The following is an 18,684-nucleotide window of genomic DNA, read 5'->3' as shown; positions in this document are numbered from 1 at the left end:
AGAATCTTAAAGTTGTTCATTTCTCAAGAGTATTTTCAACTCAAAGTAAAATGTGCTACTACTATTATTCCTCTGCCTGAAAGAGAGAAACTTGAACAAACGCTGGAAAAAATGTTAAGTTGATCAAGTTTCAAGATATACAGCATCATAGTTATTTTTTTTATTTCTTTTGCATTTCCATCGCATAAATCAGTGCAAGCATATCAGTGGGAGAGCAAGTAGTCTAATCATTTCAGTGCTTTTTAAACAAATGTTTGGAACACCAAATATATACTTGATGACCGCTTTATTAGGTACGTTCTATTATTACTAGGGTGGTCCGCCGTTAAACGTCAGAGCTCTTTTACTTCTTTATTTAACAAGGGGTCTGGAAACATTTTTCAGGAATTTTAGGGCCATATTGTTATGATGGCGCCACAAAGTTGCTGCATATTTACCAGCTACACACAAGAGTCGAGTCTCTTGCTCCACTGCGTCCCAGAGGTGCTCTATTAGACTGATAAATGTGGAGCTCAGGGAACTTATTAAGTCTAGAAACCCAGTCTGAGATGATCTGAGTACAGCTGTCACTCACTGAATATTTAACATTTTTTGGACCGAGCTCTGGAGTCCCAAGGTGGCTGTGTGTGAAAATCCCAGATCAATAGAGCAGCAGGTTCTGAAATATGATATCTTGATATCGATATCATATATCTTGATATCAATATATCTCCTTATTCCCAATTCTACCTAAACTTCAGCACACAGTGTTTTACCTTGTCTAGATACGCTAACATTGTGTAAATAATGCTGTCATATTTTTGGCAAATTCTATTGTTGTATATTTGTGTTAACGAGCAGTTGAGCAGATGTACTTAAAATATGGTCAGAGTGTTTAGCATACCTCAGATAGTCTGGAAACTTTGTAAAGTTTCTTCACAAAAAATTAGAGTCCATTCTTCTTGTAACTTGTATTGTTATCAGCAACCGTCAAGCAGAAGGATTTTGTACGTACAGCAGATTAACATCTTAAATGACTAATAAATCATCTCAGGGCATTTTGATATACTTTTAATTGGATGATCCTGCCAACACCATAAGAGGTCTTTTTACTTTAAATCTGGTCTGTGCTAATTGGTTGCATGAAATCCTTAAGAGTGTGATTGATGCACTGATCTCTTTGGGTTCTAGCTGCAGTAAATCCTCTGTAACTTTGCATTAAATGGTCACCTGCTACCTGCAACATTGCCATTCTTTATTCTTGATCTATTTTTTTATAAAATGCTTTACTTTTTATTTTGTTTCAGACAATTGTTGAACTTTTGAGTCTGAATTGTGGAGATCATATTGGAAAACAACAGATTCATAGGATAAAAGGAGAAAAAAACCCCAAGAGGATAGTATTGTAAAAAAGAAAAAAAAAATGTGTGAGGACATCAAACTAGAAGAGAGTCAAGCAAATCTCCATAAAGGTAAACCATCGTATTACCTCTGTGAGGACATAAAACATAAATGATGGTGTGCGTAGGACATGTGGAAGTGCAGCATAGTTTTGTAACAGCGGGCCAAGCTGAGTTACAGCAACAGACACACAATGTCCTCCTTTCCGTTTTTTGTAGTCATTGTGCACATCACTGCACTGAGGCAGCTGATGGCCACCCTGATGAAAATGCTGAGTCAACCAACCCTGGATCATATTTTTGTCCTTATGTTTCAGCAGGAAGTAATCTGGCCATGACCTGAGCATAAAACAAGAAATGCTGAATAAACTGATTCAGTCCTAGTGATTGGTTTGCTCCGGGCTATTCAGTGTACTGAGTTTGTACAGTAGTGATTTTCTTTCTTTCTTTCTTTTCTTTTCTTTTTTTTTCTTCATTTTTTTGCTGAAGCAGGACCATTTGTTACTGTTTTGCTCAAATTGTCTGTGTTGGATTTGGCATTTAATGAAGAAGCAGCCATTCATTTCTGAATATGAATAATCAACGACTATGCAGAAAAGCACTTAAGAAGTGATTTTTTTTTTTTCTTCTAACGATCATATTAGGTTTTGTTGTATCCTTCATTGTAACTTAGCAGCTCAAGTTTCAGTGTCAGCTGAAGGAATTCCTGTTGTGATGATGACTCAACAAATCCAGCATGAACGTCCAGGATGGGGCGGGAAGCATCAGAGCGTACAGCATGTCTCTCAAAAGCATAACGTAGAAGCATTCCAACTTTTTAGAAGAAAGGATCAATAGGTATCAGAATAGAGAATCATATGTTTGCATACAGTATATTACGCAATGTTAAATCAAAATCTTGATTCCAGCAGGTAGAATAATAAAACTTGTTAGGTCACATCGGGAAAGATTTCTTTTGTAGGGTAAATTTACTTGATTTCCAGTTTTTTCTATAGAAATGATTTTATGGTGCTGTCACCACCAGCAGGTTTGATTTTCAGGCTTTGAGGTAGATAGATTTGGTTCATCGGGTGTAAAATCAGTGTTGACAAATACCAGAGCAATAGGGGAACCAATGCTGCTTCGCTTGCTCTATTTGAGGGATGATAGCTGTTGAAAATGTCAGCATGGGTGTGAATGTCAAATTAACATCCACTTGAGTGCCATGATTAAAATTTTCCCAAAACATGGCATTGTTTAAAAAAATAGTAGTCTCTCTATCATTTCACTGGTTAAAATGTTATGTTTTTATTTGTGTGTGTGTTTTTTTATACATATATAATCCAGAATGCACCTTTCAAAAAAATGTGCATTCCTACTTTTTGCCATGTTCTGCCATGACAACCAAAAACATCTGTGTATTTTATTTGGCTTTTATGGGATACATTAACACAATTCCATAGTAGAAAGACACTGATGTGTATTTTTGAGTTATTTTTACAAATTAAAATCTAGAAAGTGTGGCATGCAATGCATTAAGGCCCCTTGAGTCAGTACTTACTAGAGCTACTGTCACTGTACCATTTGAATGTATTTTATCGCTCTCATCTTTGAACATTTAGAGACTGAAATCTCTCATTCATTTGTGCAAAACAGCTTTTGCTCGGCAGGTTGACTGGATAGTGTCTGTGAATTTTCAACTCTTGCAACAATTTTTTATTAGATTTCTAGGACTGCCCTCGATTAACTCAGTGCATCTGTTCATTAACTCTGTCCACTCTGCTGCTATTGTTGAAGATAAGGATTCCCATAACATTATGCTGCTCCCACAGTATTTTCTCAGTTTAGTAAGAATTCCTGTCTGCAGTGTTTCTTGATCTCCATAATGTTGTTTACTCCCTAATGTTGTCTAACAAACCACTGAATCCAGGGCAGCTCCGGTTCTGTAAAGACAACTGGTTGGTCTAGATATTTTTTAGAGGTATTAGAATAATGAAAGGTTTTTGGTTCATCACAGAAAATCCCAGTAGAATATTGACTTTTCTTATTATAATGTAACAAAATGTGGAAAAGTCCAAGTGTGGATACTTGTGCAAAACACTGTATTTGGGTTAGCTAAAGGCTTGTGAGAGGAATAAGTCTTTGGTGGCAGTGATTTGTTGGTTTATATTGATTGATTGAGGTCGGCAATGTCCTTTAAGCCTGGATTTGTTAGGCATTGATTCTTTTTATGTGCTATTGATTATTGTGAGTTTTAGTCAGGGGGAATATAACAATGGCCATTTGCAAAACCATTTTTCATGTTATGCTTTAAAAACCTTTTTACTTCAGTTAATTGATGGTTCTGTAACAAAACGAAACATGTTTGAATTGAGCCAATTGCCCTACAGAAACAGAACTAGATGCATGTTGTTTGGTAATCACTCTTCCAGTACTAAACCCAGTTTGTTCGTCTTGTTCCAGAATATGACGGCCAGTTAGCCCCAGCAGGACCATCCCAGTCAGGCATGGCATCGTCTTCCTACCTGGAGCCCAGCCTCAATCACTCGACTCCGGGCGGTTGCGGGGTAAAATCCCGGCCAGGAATGCCTGGAGCTCCTGGCACCAGTGGCTCTGCTGGAGGGCTGGAGCGACCTCCTGGCTCCATGGACCGGGTTCTCAAAATCTTCCATTACTTCGAGACTAACAGTGAACCAAGCACCTGGGCGAGTAACATCAGATATGGAGACGCTACAGATGTCCGGGTAAGAGCCGCACTCACTCCTTTCCAGGCACGCTCTCAGATGCTTCCCTCAGTTATTTCTGTTATTTAAATTGTTTTGACAGGGTGTTATCCAGAAGATAGCAGAGATCCACAAGTTGCGCTGTGTGTCATCTTTGGGCCTCCGTTTGACCCATTTGCATTCTGACGTTCTGCACTGGTTACATCCAGATCTGGGCGTGTCTCATGTCAGAGAGAGATTTGAGAAACAGCATCCACAGGAAGAGTGGCGGTAAATTATTAAGTTTCACATGTGGCGGTGAATTATTAAGTTTCCAGTGTCTCTCTGTTCATTCCCTCATCTCTCCTCTTGATTATTTGAATTCCCTTGATTATTAGGATAAAAGCCTACTCTTATTGGCTGCTGGTGATGCCCGGTTAAACAGTGCAGGTGAAACCAGTTTACCAGTAGGTTATAGGCCTGTCAGGATAACAAATTATTTCCATAAATGACAATATTGTTATTTTGAGTCCATTTTCATGTAATGCATGAATAATGGCATAATAATGCAAGTTTCTCTTCTCAAACCTTTTAATAACTTTTAATTTTGTAAAGAAAACTTAACACTGGAACCAAACGATATTTTAAATATCCAAAATAAAACACAACAACCAAAAACAATAATTGGAGCATAAATAAAATTCACTTACAACCAAATCCATAAATAAAGTAGACTATAATGTCTCTGTTAACAAGCGTTATCAAGCTTTTAACCATCCTTAGATATTTTGTTAACAGGGCTCCTTAAAATGCAGCCCTTTGTCCTTAGCTCAAAGTCATTAAAATTGAAATTAATTCAACAGGAGCTGCTTAGGTAAAGCCGTATCTTCCAGTTGTTGCAGTCAACCTGCCTCAGAGGGCAGCAGAGCTTCGAGCCCACAGGAGCTTCTGCTGCTGCTGCCGCCAAGCTATTGTTAGAACAGCAGCAGTTGCCCGGGGAATGGATGGACTGACTCTCTCACTCCTTCCTTGCTCTTTTGCTTTGTAATCTCATTCTTATTTGAGCAATTTTTTTTAATCCTCCTATTCATCCTGTTCTATTTTTTTTGGTTCTCTCACACACACATAATTTTTTTTTCCAAAGGATTCATTCATAATAGAACACAATGATTTATTCATTTTGTTTCTGGCCTTGATTTCCTTTCTTATCTAACGTCTGGCATGCAGCATCACAGCAGCTTGAAGCTTACTACTCTCCTGACCCACTTCTCTGTAATGTGTCGTTCTTGAGCAAATATCTCGCTCTAAACAACTGTGGCACATGTGGACACTCCTGTGATACAGCTCTGGGCAAGCGTGACTGCAGGAGTCCCATTATGGTTTATGATATTACTCTTTTATCGGTTTTAGAGGATTGATTTAGCAGCAAGTCACCCTGTGTCTTTTCACTGTGGCACCAAATATAATATACTGAGTGGAAAAGGCTTTGTCATTCGGCTGTAAGACGCTGTTTCACAGCTCGCGCTGGCGAGCAGCCATGGTTTTGAAGCAAGACACAGAGTCTCCTCTCCTCCATTAGGACTGTCCCATCAAACCCCATCAAACCCTCTCGATCTCCCTGACATTCCCAGGTACGAGCTGCGGATACGATACTTTCCTAAAGGTTATCTCAGCCATTTCTCTGAAGACAAACCTTCTCTCAACTACCTCTATCACCAGGTGAGAACACAAACACTTTAAACTTTATGGCTGTTTCCTTAAGTAAAAACGACCTAAACTTGACGTTTTTGCTGAGTCCTGTTTGACTATGACCACCTGAAACAATGTTTTCATTTTGTGCTTTTTTTTCTTTTTTTTTTAAGGTGAAAAGTGATTATATGCAACATTTAGCTGACCAGGTGGATCAAGATGTTGCACTGAAACTAGGCTGTTTGGAAATAAGGTGAGAAAAATGTGAAATTACAGACAGTCAAATTATTTCACCCCACAGCATTTAACAAAAGTATTCACAACCACTGAATTTTCACATTTTGTCACGTTTCAGCCACAGATTTAAACATACAGTGAAACCTCTCATCCCAAATTTAATTTGTTCAAACAGGCTGCTTGCATCCTGAATATCTGTCTGGAATTATGTTTCCCCATTGAAAATAATGCAAATTAAAATGCCACCCACACCCTGCCAAATGATGCACAGCATTCACAGTCACTGTTATTTTTAGCGGAATAGTCATTAATCCTACATTATGGAATTCCTAGAGGTATTGTAGAGTGAAACAATTGAGCAAAAAAATAAATCTTAAACACAATAAACACAGTTTTTTTTCTAGGACAAGCGTTAGTGTGACATGATGGGGGATAGTGAAAGCATGTGTTGCCTTGGGAGCTTCTCATGTCTGACCCAGGAGAAACAGAAAACGGCATCAGAGAAAAAAACCTGCAGCAAATCCAGCATATGCTTACGCTAGCAGTCAGGAGAATGCTGCAGACTGGCTCGCTAACAACATCCTAAGCTTTCATATTCAGTTGAAAATTTGAAATTGAGGCGTTCATTCACTGTTCATCTTTGAAACCGTTTGTATTCAGATGCGTTCTTATTTAGATGGATGATGCAAAAGCAGAACCAGCTCTCAGTGCACTACAGTTTCATGTAATGTTGGGAGTTTTTACCAATCTAGACTAAAAACCTTGTTCTGTTGTTCTTTACACAATAGTGCAATCACATGTAAACATTAATTTTCAAATATTGCTATAGATTCTTAATCAGATTTAGGCTTGGACTTTGACTAGGCCAGTTTAAAATCATGTACTGATCTGTATTGATCTATGTCATTCTGTTGTATATGGTTTTTGATCAACCTACCTGTCTCTAGTGAAGAAAAATATTCCCACAGCATAATGCTGCCACCGCCATATTTTACATTGTGTTTGTGTGTCAGGAGTGATTAATTTTTCTCCATGTTGGCCAAAAAGTTTAACTTTTGCATTTGATACCCAATGTTTGCAGCATCATCTAAGTTTATTGTGGTGAACATTAACAAGGATTTCTTGTGGCTTTCTTGAAACAGTGAGGTTGTTACTGAATTTAAATTACTCACTTTTATGTATTAATCAGGTGATTTCTGAGGACAGCTGATTGCACTGGATGAAATGTAACGGTATATATTTAATGGAGTGTATAGGCCAAAATTGATTTTGAAACAGATAAATCCTTTCCGTTCCCCTTCAGGATTATGCACTACTGTGTTGGTAACAAAATGTGAAAAACTTCTATAACTCATACTTGCGCAATAACATTGTTTTTTATAAAAACATCATTTTAATTTCTGTGTGTTTTCCCTGTGAATTATGCAGGAGGTTCTTCAGAGAGATGCCAGGAAATGCTCTTGATAAGAAATCAAACTATGAGCTACTAGAGTAAGATTTTTTTTTTTTCTTGTAGATTACACGTCACTTAACTTATCCCTTACGATATGTGTGATTGTAAAGGTGTAACTGTTTTTATTCATTTTAGGAAGGATGTGGGTTTGAGACGGTTCTTCCCTAAAAGTCTGTTGGACTCCCTAAAGGTGAGAATACGCTTAAAAACTGTTTATATTACATTTTATCAGTGGCTTAGTGTGTATCTGGAATTACAGCTGGCAGGCTGTTTGGTTGACTGGCAGCAGAGCCAGCTTGATGATTGAAAGGATTTCTGCTTATCTGATTGTGTGGAATTAAGTTAAACCTGCTGTTGTCACTCACAGCCTGTGCTGTCAAACGTGTGTTGTTCTCCTGGCTCTGAACCAACCTTCTTCCTGAAAGGGTTCACTCTCTCTGCTTCTCTTTTTCCCTCTGTCTTCCCTCCATTAGGCTAAGACTCTTCGTAAGCAGATTCAGCAGACCTTCAAACAGTTTGCTAACCTCAACGATGAACAGAGCATCCACAAGTTCTTTGAAATTATCACCCCCATCTACCCCTTTGACAAGGAGTGCTTCAAATGTGCTTTAGGGGTAAGGTTCCTGTTCTCTATGCAGATTATGATGCCTTTTATCAATCAGAAGTATACAATATGGCTGTTTATGGTAAAAACTTTACATAGTTTTCATAGTAAAGCAGCTTTCCTAGCTTCCTGAAAGTTAAAATCTGGAAAAGTATTGATACTTGACACTTAATATGTGTTTCCACCCTATATTAAGTCATAGAGAGGCAATTATGATTCTTTTAATTGCCTTGTTTTTTTCTCCTCCTTAGTCCAGTTGGGTAATATCAGTAGAGCTGGCAATAGGACCAGAAGAGGGAATCAGCTACCTCACAGATAAGGGCTCAACTGTGAGTATGCACTCAGATCAATCTTTGTACAAATTTAATGTCTGTCATTTCTCTGATCTTGAACATTGATGAAGAGGATGCTTTTAATGGGAGGGCATAATTGTCATGCATTATGCTGCCATCTAGTGGTCTGTCTCCCTCTGCCAGATTTTGCTGGGTTTGTACGCGCAACACTTTTAGTCTCAAGTTTGACTAATACCTTTGGCGCCGTTTCATGTGAGATTTTTCTGTTGCTTTACCTTTAAAAATTGATTTGTATCTGAATTGCATGAAACAATTGTAAAACAGCAGAATTTCCTTAAGGTCGTATTTGTCGATTTATAACTTTCTCCTCGTTTTAGCAAGTCAAATACACCACTTTGATGTTGTCCATTTTAGATTTATCAGTGCATAGAGTTTCTGTCTTGACCACACAAATTCTCAGAGATCTTAGCTTTTTTTGGTTTCATTCCTGTCTTTGGAGATGATATAGAAATCACTACAGATCCACTGAAAAAATAAACTTCTTTTGTACTCCTAAATCTTTTGTGTTTCTCTTTATGTATTATGTCTCTCAACATCAAAAAAATATATCTTGATATGGATTTTCTAATGGAGTGGGGGCATTATCGCCTGTGCTTTGGATACAAAGGATCCAGTTTCTGGTGAACAGCTAAGAGCTTCCCTGCTACCTAAGAGGCCTGATTATGATTGATTCTGACTTATCTTCTCTTTCACCTCTACTGTTACTCATGCCACTCACTTACAATTCAGTACTGTGCTGGAAACTTGAGGCAAATACAAATGCATATTAAGTGGACAATGATCTTAAGAGGCTTTACTTGCACTTGTTTGAGTGAACCTAATGTTGATTAAGTGGGAGGGAAAGCTTTTAAGGAAATGTGATCTGTTGTGATAAGAGTTAACATCGAAGACCCTCTACAGATTTATGGGCTTCTGTTTGGTTTATATATTTGGCGAAAGTTTGCTGATGCATTTAGGGCAGCATGAGTTGCATTGGTATGTGGAGGCTATAAGTCCTCAAAGCAGCAGTCTGGTTTATTACTTCTATCCTTGGGATTTTCACTTCATATTTTGCCTTTCTCACTGCCCATATTCTGACAAACTACCAGGGTTAAAGACACCACAGCATCTTAGAAAAGTAGGAAACATTTTCCCCATCCAAATACTTGCCATGCATGTTTTCTACAATTGTATTGCTCTTTACAATTAACCAATAGTTATATAGGACTTTAATGCATCTCTGTGCTTCTTTTACTCTCTAGCCAACACACTTAGCTAATTTTAACCAAGTCCAGTCTATCCAATACTCTGCTTTGGAAGAAAAGGACAGGAAAGGGATGCTTCAGCTGAACGTCGCTGGAGCTCCAGAGGTATGTACACTCACTTTGATACTTCTTATTTGGTTTTTCTCGTCCTTGAGCTGTTTTTTTCATCAATGCTTCCTCTGACTTTGTTTTTAACACCTCAAGTAAAATAACAAATCGTTGTTCGTTTTCCTTGCCACTTGGTAGCAGTTTAGATTTTTTTTTTGAGTATTCAATCTGCTGCTCACCAGTTAAGGCAAAACCAGCCTGTTTCTCTGTGCATCTCAGTTTTAATATACAAACTAATGTTATCTGATGTGCAAACTAAATTGTTCTGAAATAGAAAAATAATAATTTACATTCAGCTCACGGGCTATAATTTCTTTCCTTCTTTTAAAAGGTTTTTTGGCACTAGTGGCCTTTATTTGAAAGTTTTATGACAGGAAAGTAGGGTAATCAGAGAGAGAGGAAAGACATGCGGCAAAGGCCACCAGGTTGGGAATTGAACCTGCGATGGCCGCGTTGAGGACTAAAGCCTCCTTATGTGGGTTGTGCTTAACCCCTGCGCCAACACAGCACCTCATGTGCTATAATTTCTAAATAATTTGTACCATTCCAGAGTCCTGACCTGACTAAAATCAACATTACAATTTAGCTGCCTGACCTAAACTTTTAGAAATACAACTTTGCTGCTGAATGAAAATATTTGTTGAGTGTGTGGTTTTTTGTTTGTTTTTAAATGATACCACAGAAAATATGTTGAACCAAGAATAAAGTTGGGTAGAAAACTATAATAGAATCTGCTCCTGTAAAATGTTTGCCTTCCAGCTGACTTGTAATGCTATTTAACAGGTTTAGCATCGTTTTTTTTCTCATTTTTATTAAAAAAGTGCTTATACTTAAAAATCACCAACCATTGAGAAGATTCCTCTTGCACAAAGTTATAAAATGCTGACCAAAGAGTATAAAAGTTTGCATTAGAAATTAAATAAGGATTGGGGCAGCAGTGGTTGCCATCTTCTCGTGGGTTTCAGAGCGCGTGTTTGTGCAGCCGGATGCTGCATGTGTGCATCACCGCTGCAGTATTGGCACAGGGCTGAGTGCACACACTCTGATAGGGGACATTATTATCAGTGAAGCTCTCATTGTGTCACTGTGAAGCAGCTCCCTGTCCCGCTCTTACACTGATCCTTCTGTCTCTCTCCCTGTGTTTGCAGCCCCTCACTGTCACGACAGCGTTGCTGAATACAGCAGAAAACATGGCTGACTTGATTGACGGTTACTGTCGTCTCGTTTCCTCGGTTACGCGCTCCTTCATTGTTAGAGTTCATAAAGGTATGTTGAGTAGCTATATAGTTTTGTATTTTGATGTGCCACTGAGTTTATGTTTTCAATGCTGCTGCGGTTCAAATAAAAGGGGGGGGGGGAGTGTGTTGTTGTAAAACACATAGCCCAAAAGCAGATGCCATTTAATGCTGATGACTCGCCTGTGCTCGTCCCTATGAATAATAACCAGCCTGTGCACTTTTTCTACAAGTAGCTGAGGCTTCATAGAAACAACAGTCAAGTTTGGGCTCTCACTTTAGATTGTTTCACACTTGTTGATCTGCTTGTCTTGTTGTTGCAGAGGGAGACAGAGCTCTTCCTTCGATACCAAAGTGAGTAAGCTCTTGGTTGTAGAAATGCATGTCAATAAATCTTATAGAAAAAAATATTTAGTGCTTAATCTCATATATAATTATTACACACAGAGTAATTGATAGACTTATTTCTGTTCATTTCAATAATTCTGTCATATAGCTCTTTTCATTACTCAAGCAATAATTAAAAATCATTTTTTGATTAACTCTCATTTGGCTTCATAATTTTCTGATTCATAACCTAGTTATGTATTTCAATTGGCTTTTACCTGTTTGCAGCTGTTTACGTTCAATGCAGTATTTTTTTTAATATGAAAGAAATTTGTGCCGCAGAGTTTCAAATCATGAGAAGCGGATGGAGAAGCGGATGGATGGAGTACGCACCCGGGCTGTTTGCGTGTCAGGTAACGATGCCAGCCAGTCACACAGCTTCTTCTTAAATGTCATGAATGACCCAATGTGATCAGAGTTGTAAAACGGGCTTTAGATACGTGTGTGGAGCCAAATTCCTCCATAAAGCTTCATCTGTGTGTGCAGAGAAGAGTCCTTGTCTGACCAGATGTGTCCGTGGAGAGCTTTAGTCACTGCCACTCTGTCTCTGCTCTCTGTCTCTCTGCTGACCTCTGACTCACATTTACAGTTTCAAGTGAAACCATCTTGAATTCTGTAGAAATGTATCGATTAGTTATGTGACACTAGTTATGTTTTTTAATTTTAACTATAAAACTAACGCTTCTCTCTTTGCTCCTGTTTGTGTTTTTTTGCTGCATGCGGCTCTGCAGGTCACATTAGTGGCGATGGTAAACCTCACTCTCTGTATTTAACTTCTTTTAATTAGCAACATAATAAATCATGTTTTGATTTAGCATGCTGTACGTGTGTGAAGTATCTTGGTCTCTGCCTGTGAATCTTTTTGTGACCCATGACTCAGGCTGTTTGCCTTCAGTTTGTTTCTGTGGATTGAAAAAAAACTTTCCAACCCTCCCCTTTCCTCTTGACTGTCTGTCTGTATGTTTCCCTCACTATTGTACTCCTATGACTCATTCTAAAGTGGGGATCTGCTCAGTAGTACATAAACATGTATAAATGTTGTGCATGTGCTTGGAGTTGGGTATGGTGACAATCTATTGATTTGGTTCTTTACCCTGAAGATGTTAAGTATTGATCCAACCTAGCTTAGTTCGATGATTTTGTCACCAACAAAGTGACTATGTTTGTTGGTTCTGGTTCCTGAATGGACTCTGGTTCTGCAGAAACAGACGACTATGCTGAGATCATCGATGAGGAGGACACTTACACCATGCCTTCAAGTAAGTAGACCTTTCTTTTAAATGTTGTTGATAAAGCTGATGTGTTACCTAGTGAGGGACTGTCCATCATTTCAAGGTTTTGGAAATAAATTAAGTAGAGGTCTATAGAGACTTGTGTGCTGCATTATTAAATAAGAAAAAGCCTCAGTTTAATGGTATGTAATGATTGATTTAATTTGAATACCTGTTAACTTTTGAGATTTTAGGTTAGACCTTTGGTATGTTCTGCCATAAAACCAGGAAAAACAGTATTCATATTTAAACTAAATCAATAATTTAGTCAACTCTTTAAGTCCTGAGGTCATAAGTGAAAATGAAAAGTGTTTACTTAATTAATACAGACCTTAAAGCACTTCTGAATAATTCTGAATAGAAGTCTGGCTCAGTTTTTGAATGAAACTATATTTTACACAATGACTGCTAATTTAAGGCTTAACACTAAGCATTCCACATTATAACATCTTTTGTCAAGGTTATTATAATTTTATTTTATTTTTTGTAATTCAAAATTTAGAGCCCTCTGAACCTCACAGAGTAATAAACAAACCAATAAAATTCACTGTGTTAACACTGAAACCAGCAGCCTTAGGGAGGAATGCAAACACCATTTGCACATAGACTTGGTGCCGAGATCAGTGTTGTCTTATTTGCCTTTGTAGCTTAAATGCAACGTGTATTTGTGACTCTTACTGAAGATACTGCATGGAGTTTTTTGCTGAAAAGGAGGTGAGAATGAAAATGGTGAAGAGTGTATTGAATTGATAACAGAATTACTTTAAATCCTCTTTGTCAAGACATCTGATAGAAAGTATTCCCATATTCGAATGATGCTTAAAAGTCCCGAACAGAATTTGTTTCTCAGCACATGAATGTGTATGGATAGACCATAAGCTACTCTTTACCACTGAGCACCTATTGTGACCTGATTTTGTTTTCTATAGATTGTTTTCTCTGCTTTCCTCATCATTGAGGAAAACTCTGGTGGTAGAAAAGCCTTTGTATTCCCAGGGCCGTGAAGAAGATTTGTGCAATTTTGAGAAAAAGTGTGAAACTTTTCTGCACAGCATCCCAAAAACAAATCTGTTGTCTGGTAATGCTGCAATGAAGGATTATGGAACATTTGATAACATTTTGAAGCAAAGAATCATCTTTTTTTTATTATTGTAAACCTGCCTGGAAACAGAGACACTGTGACTTATTTTGACAGCTGAGTATGGGATGCCAGTGCTGCTGAATTGTGAAGGTGTTGCATTGACTTATTTAATGCCCCACAGAAACTGTGTTTAGTTCCTTTTTTATTTATTATCCTAATAGTTCACAATAAAAATTGCTCGGATATTGACTGCAGTGCATTTTTGGCAGGGGTGTGGTGTTATTATAACATCATTTATTTTTCAGTGGTGATAATTGCTTCCACAGATAACTTTTCAAAAACATCAATTACTCATTAAATCTGTTTTTATAGATTGGATTGTGTACAAGAGTATATACTCATTAAAAACAGCTTCTTAATTACTACACGTTGTCGGAGTTACAGTCAACAAATCTGTTCTCCATCCTGCTCCTTACTTCTCCGTGTTCGGACACAGAGTGTTCATACTTTTAGTGATATAAGACAGTGATGTGAGCTTGCTGTGGCTGCTGTGTGCTGCCTGACCTCTGGGTTTAGATTTATTCATGCCTATGCAATGGTTGATAAACAACATTGAGAGGCAGAGAAGATGGGTGAGTGGACTTTAATGTAATGTGAGAGGAAGTTGCTGACATTTAAAGTGAGAATATTTTGCACGTTTTTTTAATAAACTTGCCCATGTAACCTGCCATAAAATGTTGTTTGGATATTGTAGACATATCCATACAACCAGAACATGGCCTTTTTTTTTGACAAATCATCAGTTAACTTTTTTAAATACACCTCCAGTACTTTTCTGATAAGCCAGGACTGATCAGTAGTGTTTTTTGAGATTTTCATTCAGCAAAACATTTATAGATAGATATTTTGAGCAGGTTAATTTTATTTTCTGAACACTTACCAGAGTAATCTGTTACATTCAGGCCCCGGCCTAATTTATGTCATTGTCATATTGATCTAAATAACAAAGTCTCTTATACCTAACCCGTTTTCCCAGAATACTATGGACTAGATCAAGGTAATGATTGGAACACACCATGTTGACGACTCTTTCATTTGGTGGTTGTTGTGACCCTCTTTCATGTTTGCTTGCACCAGTAAAATTAAGCCCGTGACATTTTCCTATAGCTGTACTTTACTTCCTCCCTTGTGTGTGGTTGTGCTATCAGTTCTGGCTCAGCTGGTGAAAGCTTCAGAACTTGAATCCAATTGTTTACCTTGTTTGCATTTCATTGGTTTATTAAAAAAAAAAAAAAGACATGTTTTCAGTATCATTAAAAAAGTCAAACGAAACTTAAAGTGATAAAATCTTTGCACTACTGTAGAACATAAAAGTCAAATCCAAATATAAAAATACTGATATAATCGGATCATGGAAGGTTATTTGGAGTGTTTCCTTTTGGAAAGTTTATGAACCAAAAAGTTTAGGTGAAGTCATGAATTTACAAATTTCAGAATGTGACATATGGACCACTAACGCAGATAATGGTGCCATTTTAGTGCCTTAAAAGAAACATTTTTATTGATGTGCACTAAATGCGACTTCCACATTTAGCACATCATTATTCCAATCTTTTTACTGCTTCAATCTGCTTTCTCTAAAAGTCCCATATAAACTGTAGTAATTATCATAAAAGAAGAGATTTCCGTAACTGGACATTTGTAGCTTCATGTAATATTCATGTGATAATAATATGGACAAAGTCGGGTTGGGCAGAGCCAACCACCAGCATTTAACAGCCTGAATTTCACAGAGTCCTCTTTTCCTACAATACAAGAAATTGACTGACCAAACAAGGATACATGTTTATACACATATGAGCCTGTTAAGTTTATTTTTTGACAGCAATGATTTATTAATTTATTACACATCCCACCTGACTTTTTCCATTCTATTTAAATCAACATAAAATTTTATGTTTATATTTTCCATGTCGGTCAGAGGTTTACATATACTATGTTCTTGGACATGAATGGCATTCCATTTGAGATTTTAACTCATTTAAAATACAGCATACAACTTTTAATAAATCCTAAAAACAGGAGATGGACCCACAAATTTGAATTTATCACAAATGAATTTAGTTGAGCCAAGTCACAACCAGGAGTCACCTCACAGCATTTTACAAGACAGATTTATTTACAAAAACATAAAGTCAAATTCAACTCAGTCATACAGACATATTGAGTTAAATGCAGTGTTCAAGTTCAGCTTATTATGTCAATTGGTACAAAAGTGACTTATTGAAGGAAGCCTAAGCAGTTTATTTGAGTCATTGACTTTGCAAAAACGTCTCCTGATCATGCATGTGGCAGAAGTAGAAAGGAAACTCTCAGGAGAATCCTGACGGTGTGAGCGGCGAAACTTTCCCAACAGACTGAGGATTTTTATCTGAATTGCTATCGCTTCTTCAAATTGGTTAATATCCTGGCACAGGCTAAGCTTTTTAAGCATAGTCAACACATTTTTAAAAGGGTTGAGTTTTGGGCCATTTAGAGTTTTGATACAAGTTTATGATAACTTTCCTGTTGGAACATATATATAAGTCCAAGTTTCAAGCAGGTAGTTGCTGCTTTGAGGTCAAGCTTTAGAATTAGGAGACAGTCTGCCCTCTTTACTATTTCACTAACTTTGTTAAATGCATCAATGTCACTGGCAGGAAAACAAACCTTTAGCATGATGGTACTACCTCCATGCTTACATGGCTCAGTGTTCTTGGGTGTAAAAACCTAAATTTAACTCCACCAGAGATTAGTTTCCCCCTGTAAACAGAAGTAAATTTTTATCATGCTTAATGTTGATGAGTCCACCGTGGAAACAGAACAGTACAAACAGATTACTAAAAGGCCAAATGAATGACATTCATGCCACAAGTGTAGAAAACCCTCTGACCAGCGCCATACATTGAGTTTTATTGGCCGTTAGTCATCTGTGTTATGTGGCATGAGTCGCTGTGGTTTGCTGATGCTGTTGTTGCATGTTGCTCAGAAGAAGCTGTGCTGAGTGCAATAAAAGCCAAGCTTGTCAGAGTAAAAGATCAAAAATTGAAAATATGACTGTGGTCTACAAAAGGTGTCATTTATTTGTTTATGCTTTCATTTCAAATTGAACTGAATTAAACATACTGCTTAAATTTGTATGACAATATATAGTGCTTAGATGTGGGTAGTTTTTACTTTAATTTGCAGCATGAATGTAAGCACACTGTAAAGTACTCTAATAAGCTTGGAAAGGGAATAAATGAAGATCAATGTGTGAAAGGGTAGTAAATTAAAAACTTTGTTCTTGTGTTTCTGTATTGTTTTTGATGTACAAACCTATGTGTGTGTTGTCTGTGTGTAGCGCGGGACTACGAGATTCAGCGGGATTGTATTGAGTTGGGGCGCTGCATCGGTGAGGGTCAGTTTGGAGATGTCCACCAAGGAGTCTACATCAGCCAGGCACGTATCCTCCATCTTATGTTAATTGCACCTTCTGTCCTTATTTCAAATTCAAAAATAAAAGGGGGGGATACACTGTTCTGTTATTTGTTTAATTGCTGCATTTAGCATTTTTCTAGCACATTTGTTTCATATTATCCTTGACAGTACCTAAGCTCAAATTGCAAGATGAGGTTTTTGTGAAACTGTAGTGTTTTACAGTAACGCTGAGTCACAGAGGCACAGTTTGGATGGTTTACTGCTTCATAACAATGAAAGAAATACACATTAAACATTCTAAAACAATTGTAATAATACTAGTAATATCGGTATGATACCATGTCAGTTTCTGTTGGATCCTGTTGATGATATTTTAAAGTCTTGGATCAGTATATATCATAGAAATGTTTGGCGTAACCTGTAAAATAAATTTACTACTTACTTATGTCACGTGCCAAGTATAAAACTACTTATTTTTCCAGTTTTCTTGTAGATGTAAACATTTGTATCTGATTGTCTCTATTATACTACTGTAACTTCTGATTTTTCTATGCTGTACTTCTCACAGGAGAACCCAGCTCTGTCTGTGGCAGTGAAGACGTGTAAGAACTCGACGTCAGACAGCGTCAGGGAAAAATTTCTGCAGGAAGCATGTAAGATTCTTGCATGTATATATTTGTTAGTGATAAGTTCTTGCAGACGAAGAGCAGTAAATGTTTATTGGAAGATCTGTGGATGTTTTCTATGCAGTGACCATGCGTCAGTTTGACCATCCTCACATAGTGAAGCTGATGGGAGTCATTACAGAGAATCCAGTGTGGATCATCATGGAGCTCTGCACACTTGGGGAGGTAATGATTAAAAGTCAGACTTGCATTAATGATTCAACAATTTGTGTTTCTTATCTTTCTTCTTGTTTAATTTTTCAATACTGCTGTGCTACACTTGTAGAGGGGATACAATGCTGCATTTATAAATCTGAAAACAATCTGATTGTTGGAATCAAGCGATCCGTTTTTTACGTGATTTAATGAACGTCTACAGAGTTAAATAATGTGGAAATCAAAAATGATTCTGAATGTTTTCAGGATCTATTGATTACAATGAAGCATCCTAATTACTGTAAGCAGGAAAATCTGTTACACCATTCCAGTATGAATTATTCAGTAGATGAATGGGAGGTGATTGTAACGTCATGTCCTTTACTGAAAGGCCAAGATGTTTACTAAAAGCTCTATAAATAATGCAAACAGGGATTAAGTGACTAGGTGGGTGAGAAAAATCTATACACCACTGTTAAAAAGGCTTAAACAGATTTTTGTGATGTAAAAAATTAGACAATAATCAATTTCCTTTTAAATTTGACAAGAAAACTTCTTGGAGGCAAAAAATGCATAATTTATTTTTATTTTTTCACGCCCCAAAAGATTTTGTGCTTCATTATTTAAATAATTCATTGTAGTTCCTTATTCTTACATCACAAAAACTTAGTATTTTAACAGG

At 37.2% G+C, this 18,684-nt stretch overlaps 1 protein-coding gene across 25 annotated transcripts in view; it reads left to right on the top strand.

The window, feature by feature from the left end:
* Positions 1-18,684, top strand: part of LOC114142248 (focal adhesion kinase 1-like) — a 62,160-nt gene that overhangs the window by 17,817 nt on the left and 25,659 nt on the right. For 14 of the 25 annotated variants that reach the window (XM_028013408.1, XM_028013407.1, XM_028013400.1 and 11 more), the window contains 18 exons: positions 3,822-4,102; positions 4,185-4,351; positions 5,692-5,779; positions 5,923-6,002; positions 7,415-7,477; positions 7,575-7,629; positions 7,913-8,053; positions 8,295-8,372; positions 9,638-9,745; positions 10,897-11,014; positions 11,307-11,337; positions 11,653-11,723; positions 12,102-12,119; positions 12,573-12,629; positions 14,759-14,779; positions 17,105-17,202; positions 17,750-17,834; positions 17,932-18,032. In XM_028013408.1, coding sequence (XP_027869209.1) covers positions 3,866-4,102; positions 4,185-4,351; positions 5,692-5,779; positions 5,923-6,002; positions 7,415-7,477; positions 7,575-7,629; positions 7,913-8,053; positions 8,295-8,372; positions 9,638-9,745; positions 10,897-11,014; positions 11,307-11,337; positions 11,653-11,723; positions 12,102-12,119; positions 12,573-12,629; positions 14,759-14,779; positions 17,105-17,202; positions 17,750-17,834; positions 17,932-18,032 — 1,617 coding nt within the window. In that variant the 5' untranslated portion in view covers positions 3,822-3,865. The remainder of the gene's footprint in view (positions 1-3,821; positions 4,103-4,184; positions 4,352-5,691; positions 5,780-5,922; positions 6,003-7,414; positions 7,478-7,574; positions 7,630-7,912; positions 8,054-8,294; positions 8,373-9,637; positions 9,746-10,896; positions 11,015-11,306; positions 11,338-11,652; positions 11,724-12,101; positions 12,120-12,572; positions 12,630-14,758; positions 14,780-17,104; positions 17,203-17,749; positions 17,835-17,931; positions 18,033-18,684) is intronic. The other 11 variants (XM_028013404.1, XM_028013424.1, XM_028013421.1 and 8 more) reach the window with 3 other exon arrangements.

Source organism: Xiphophorus couchianus, chromosome 3, assembly GCF_001444195.1.
Source record: "Xiphophorus couchianus chromosome 3, X_couchianus-1.0, whole genome shotgun sequence".
Classification (NCBI taxonomy): domain Eukaryota; kingdom Metazoa; phylum Chordata; class Actinopteri; order Cyprinodontiformes; family Poeciliidae; genus Xiphophorus; species Xiphophorus couchianus.
This window is presented reverse-complemented; position numbering and strand designations above follow the sequence as displayed.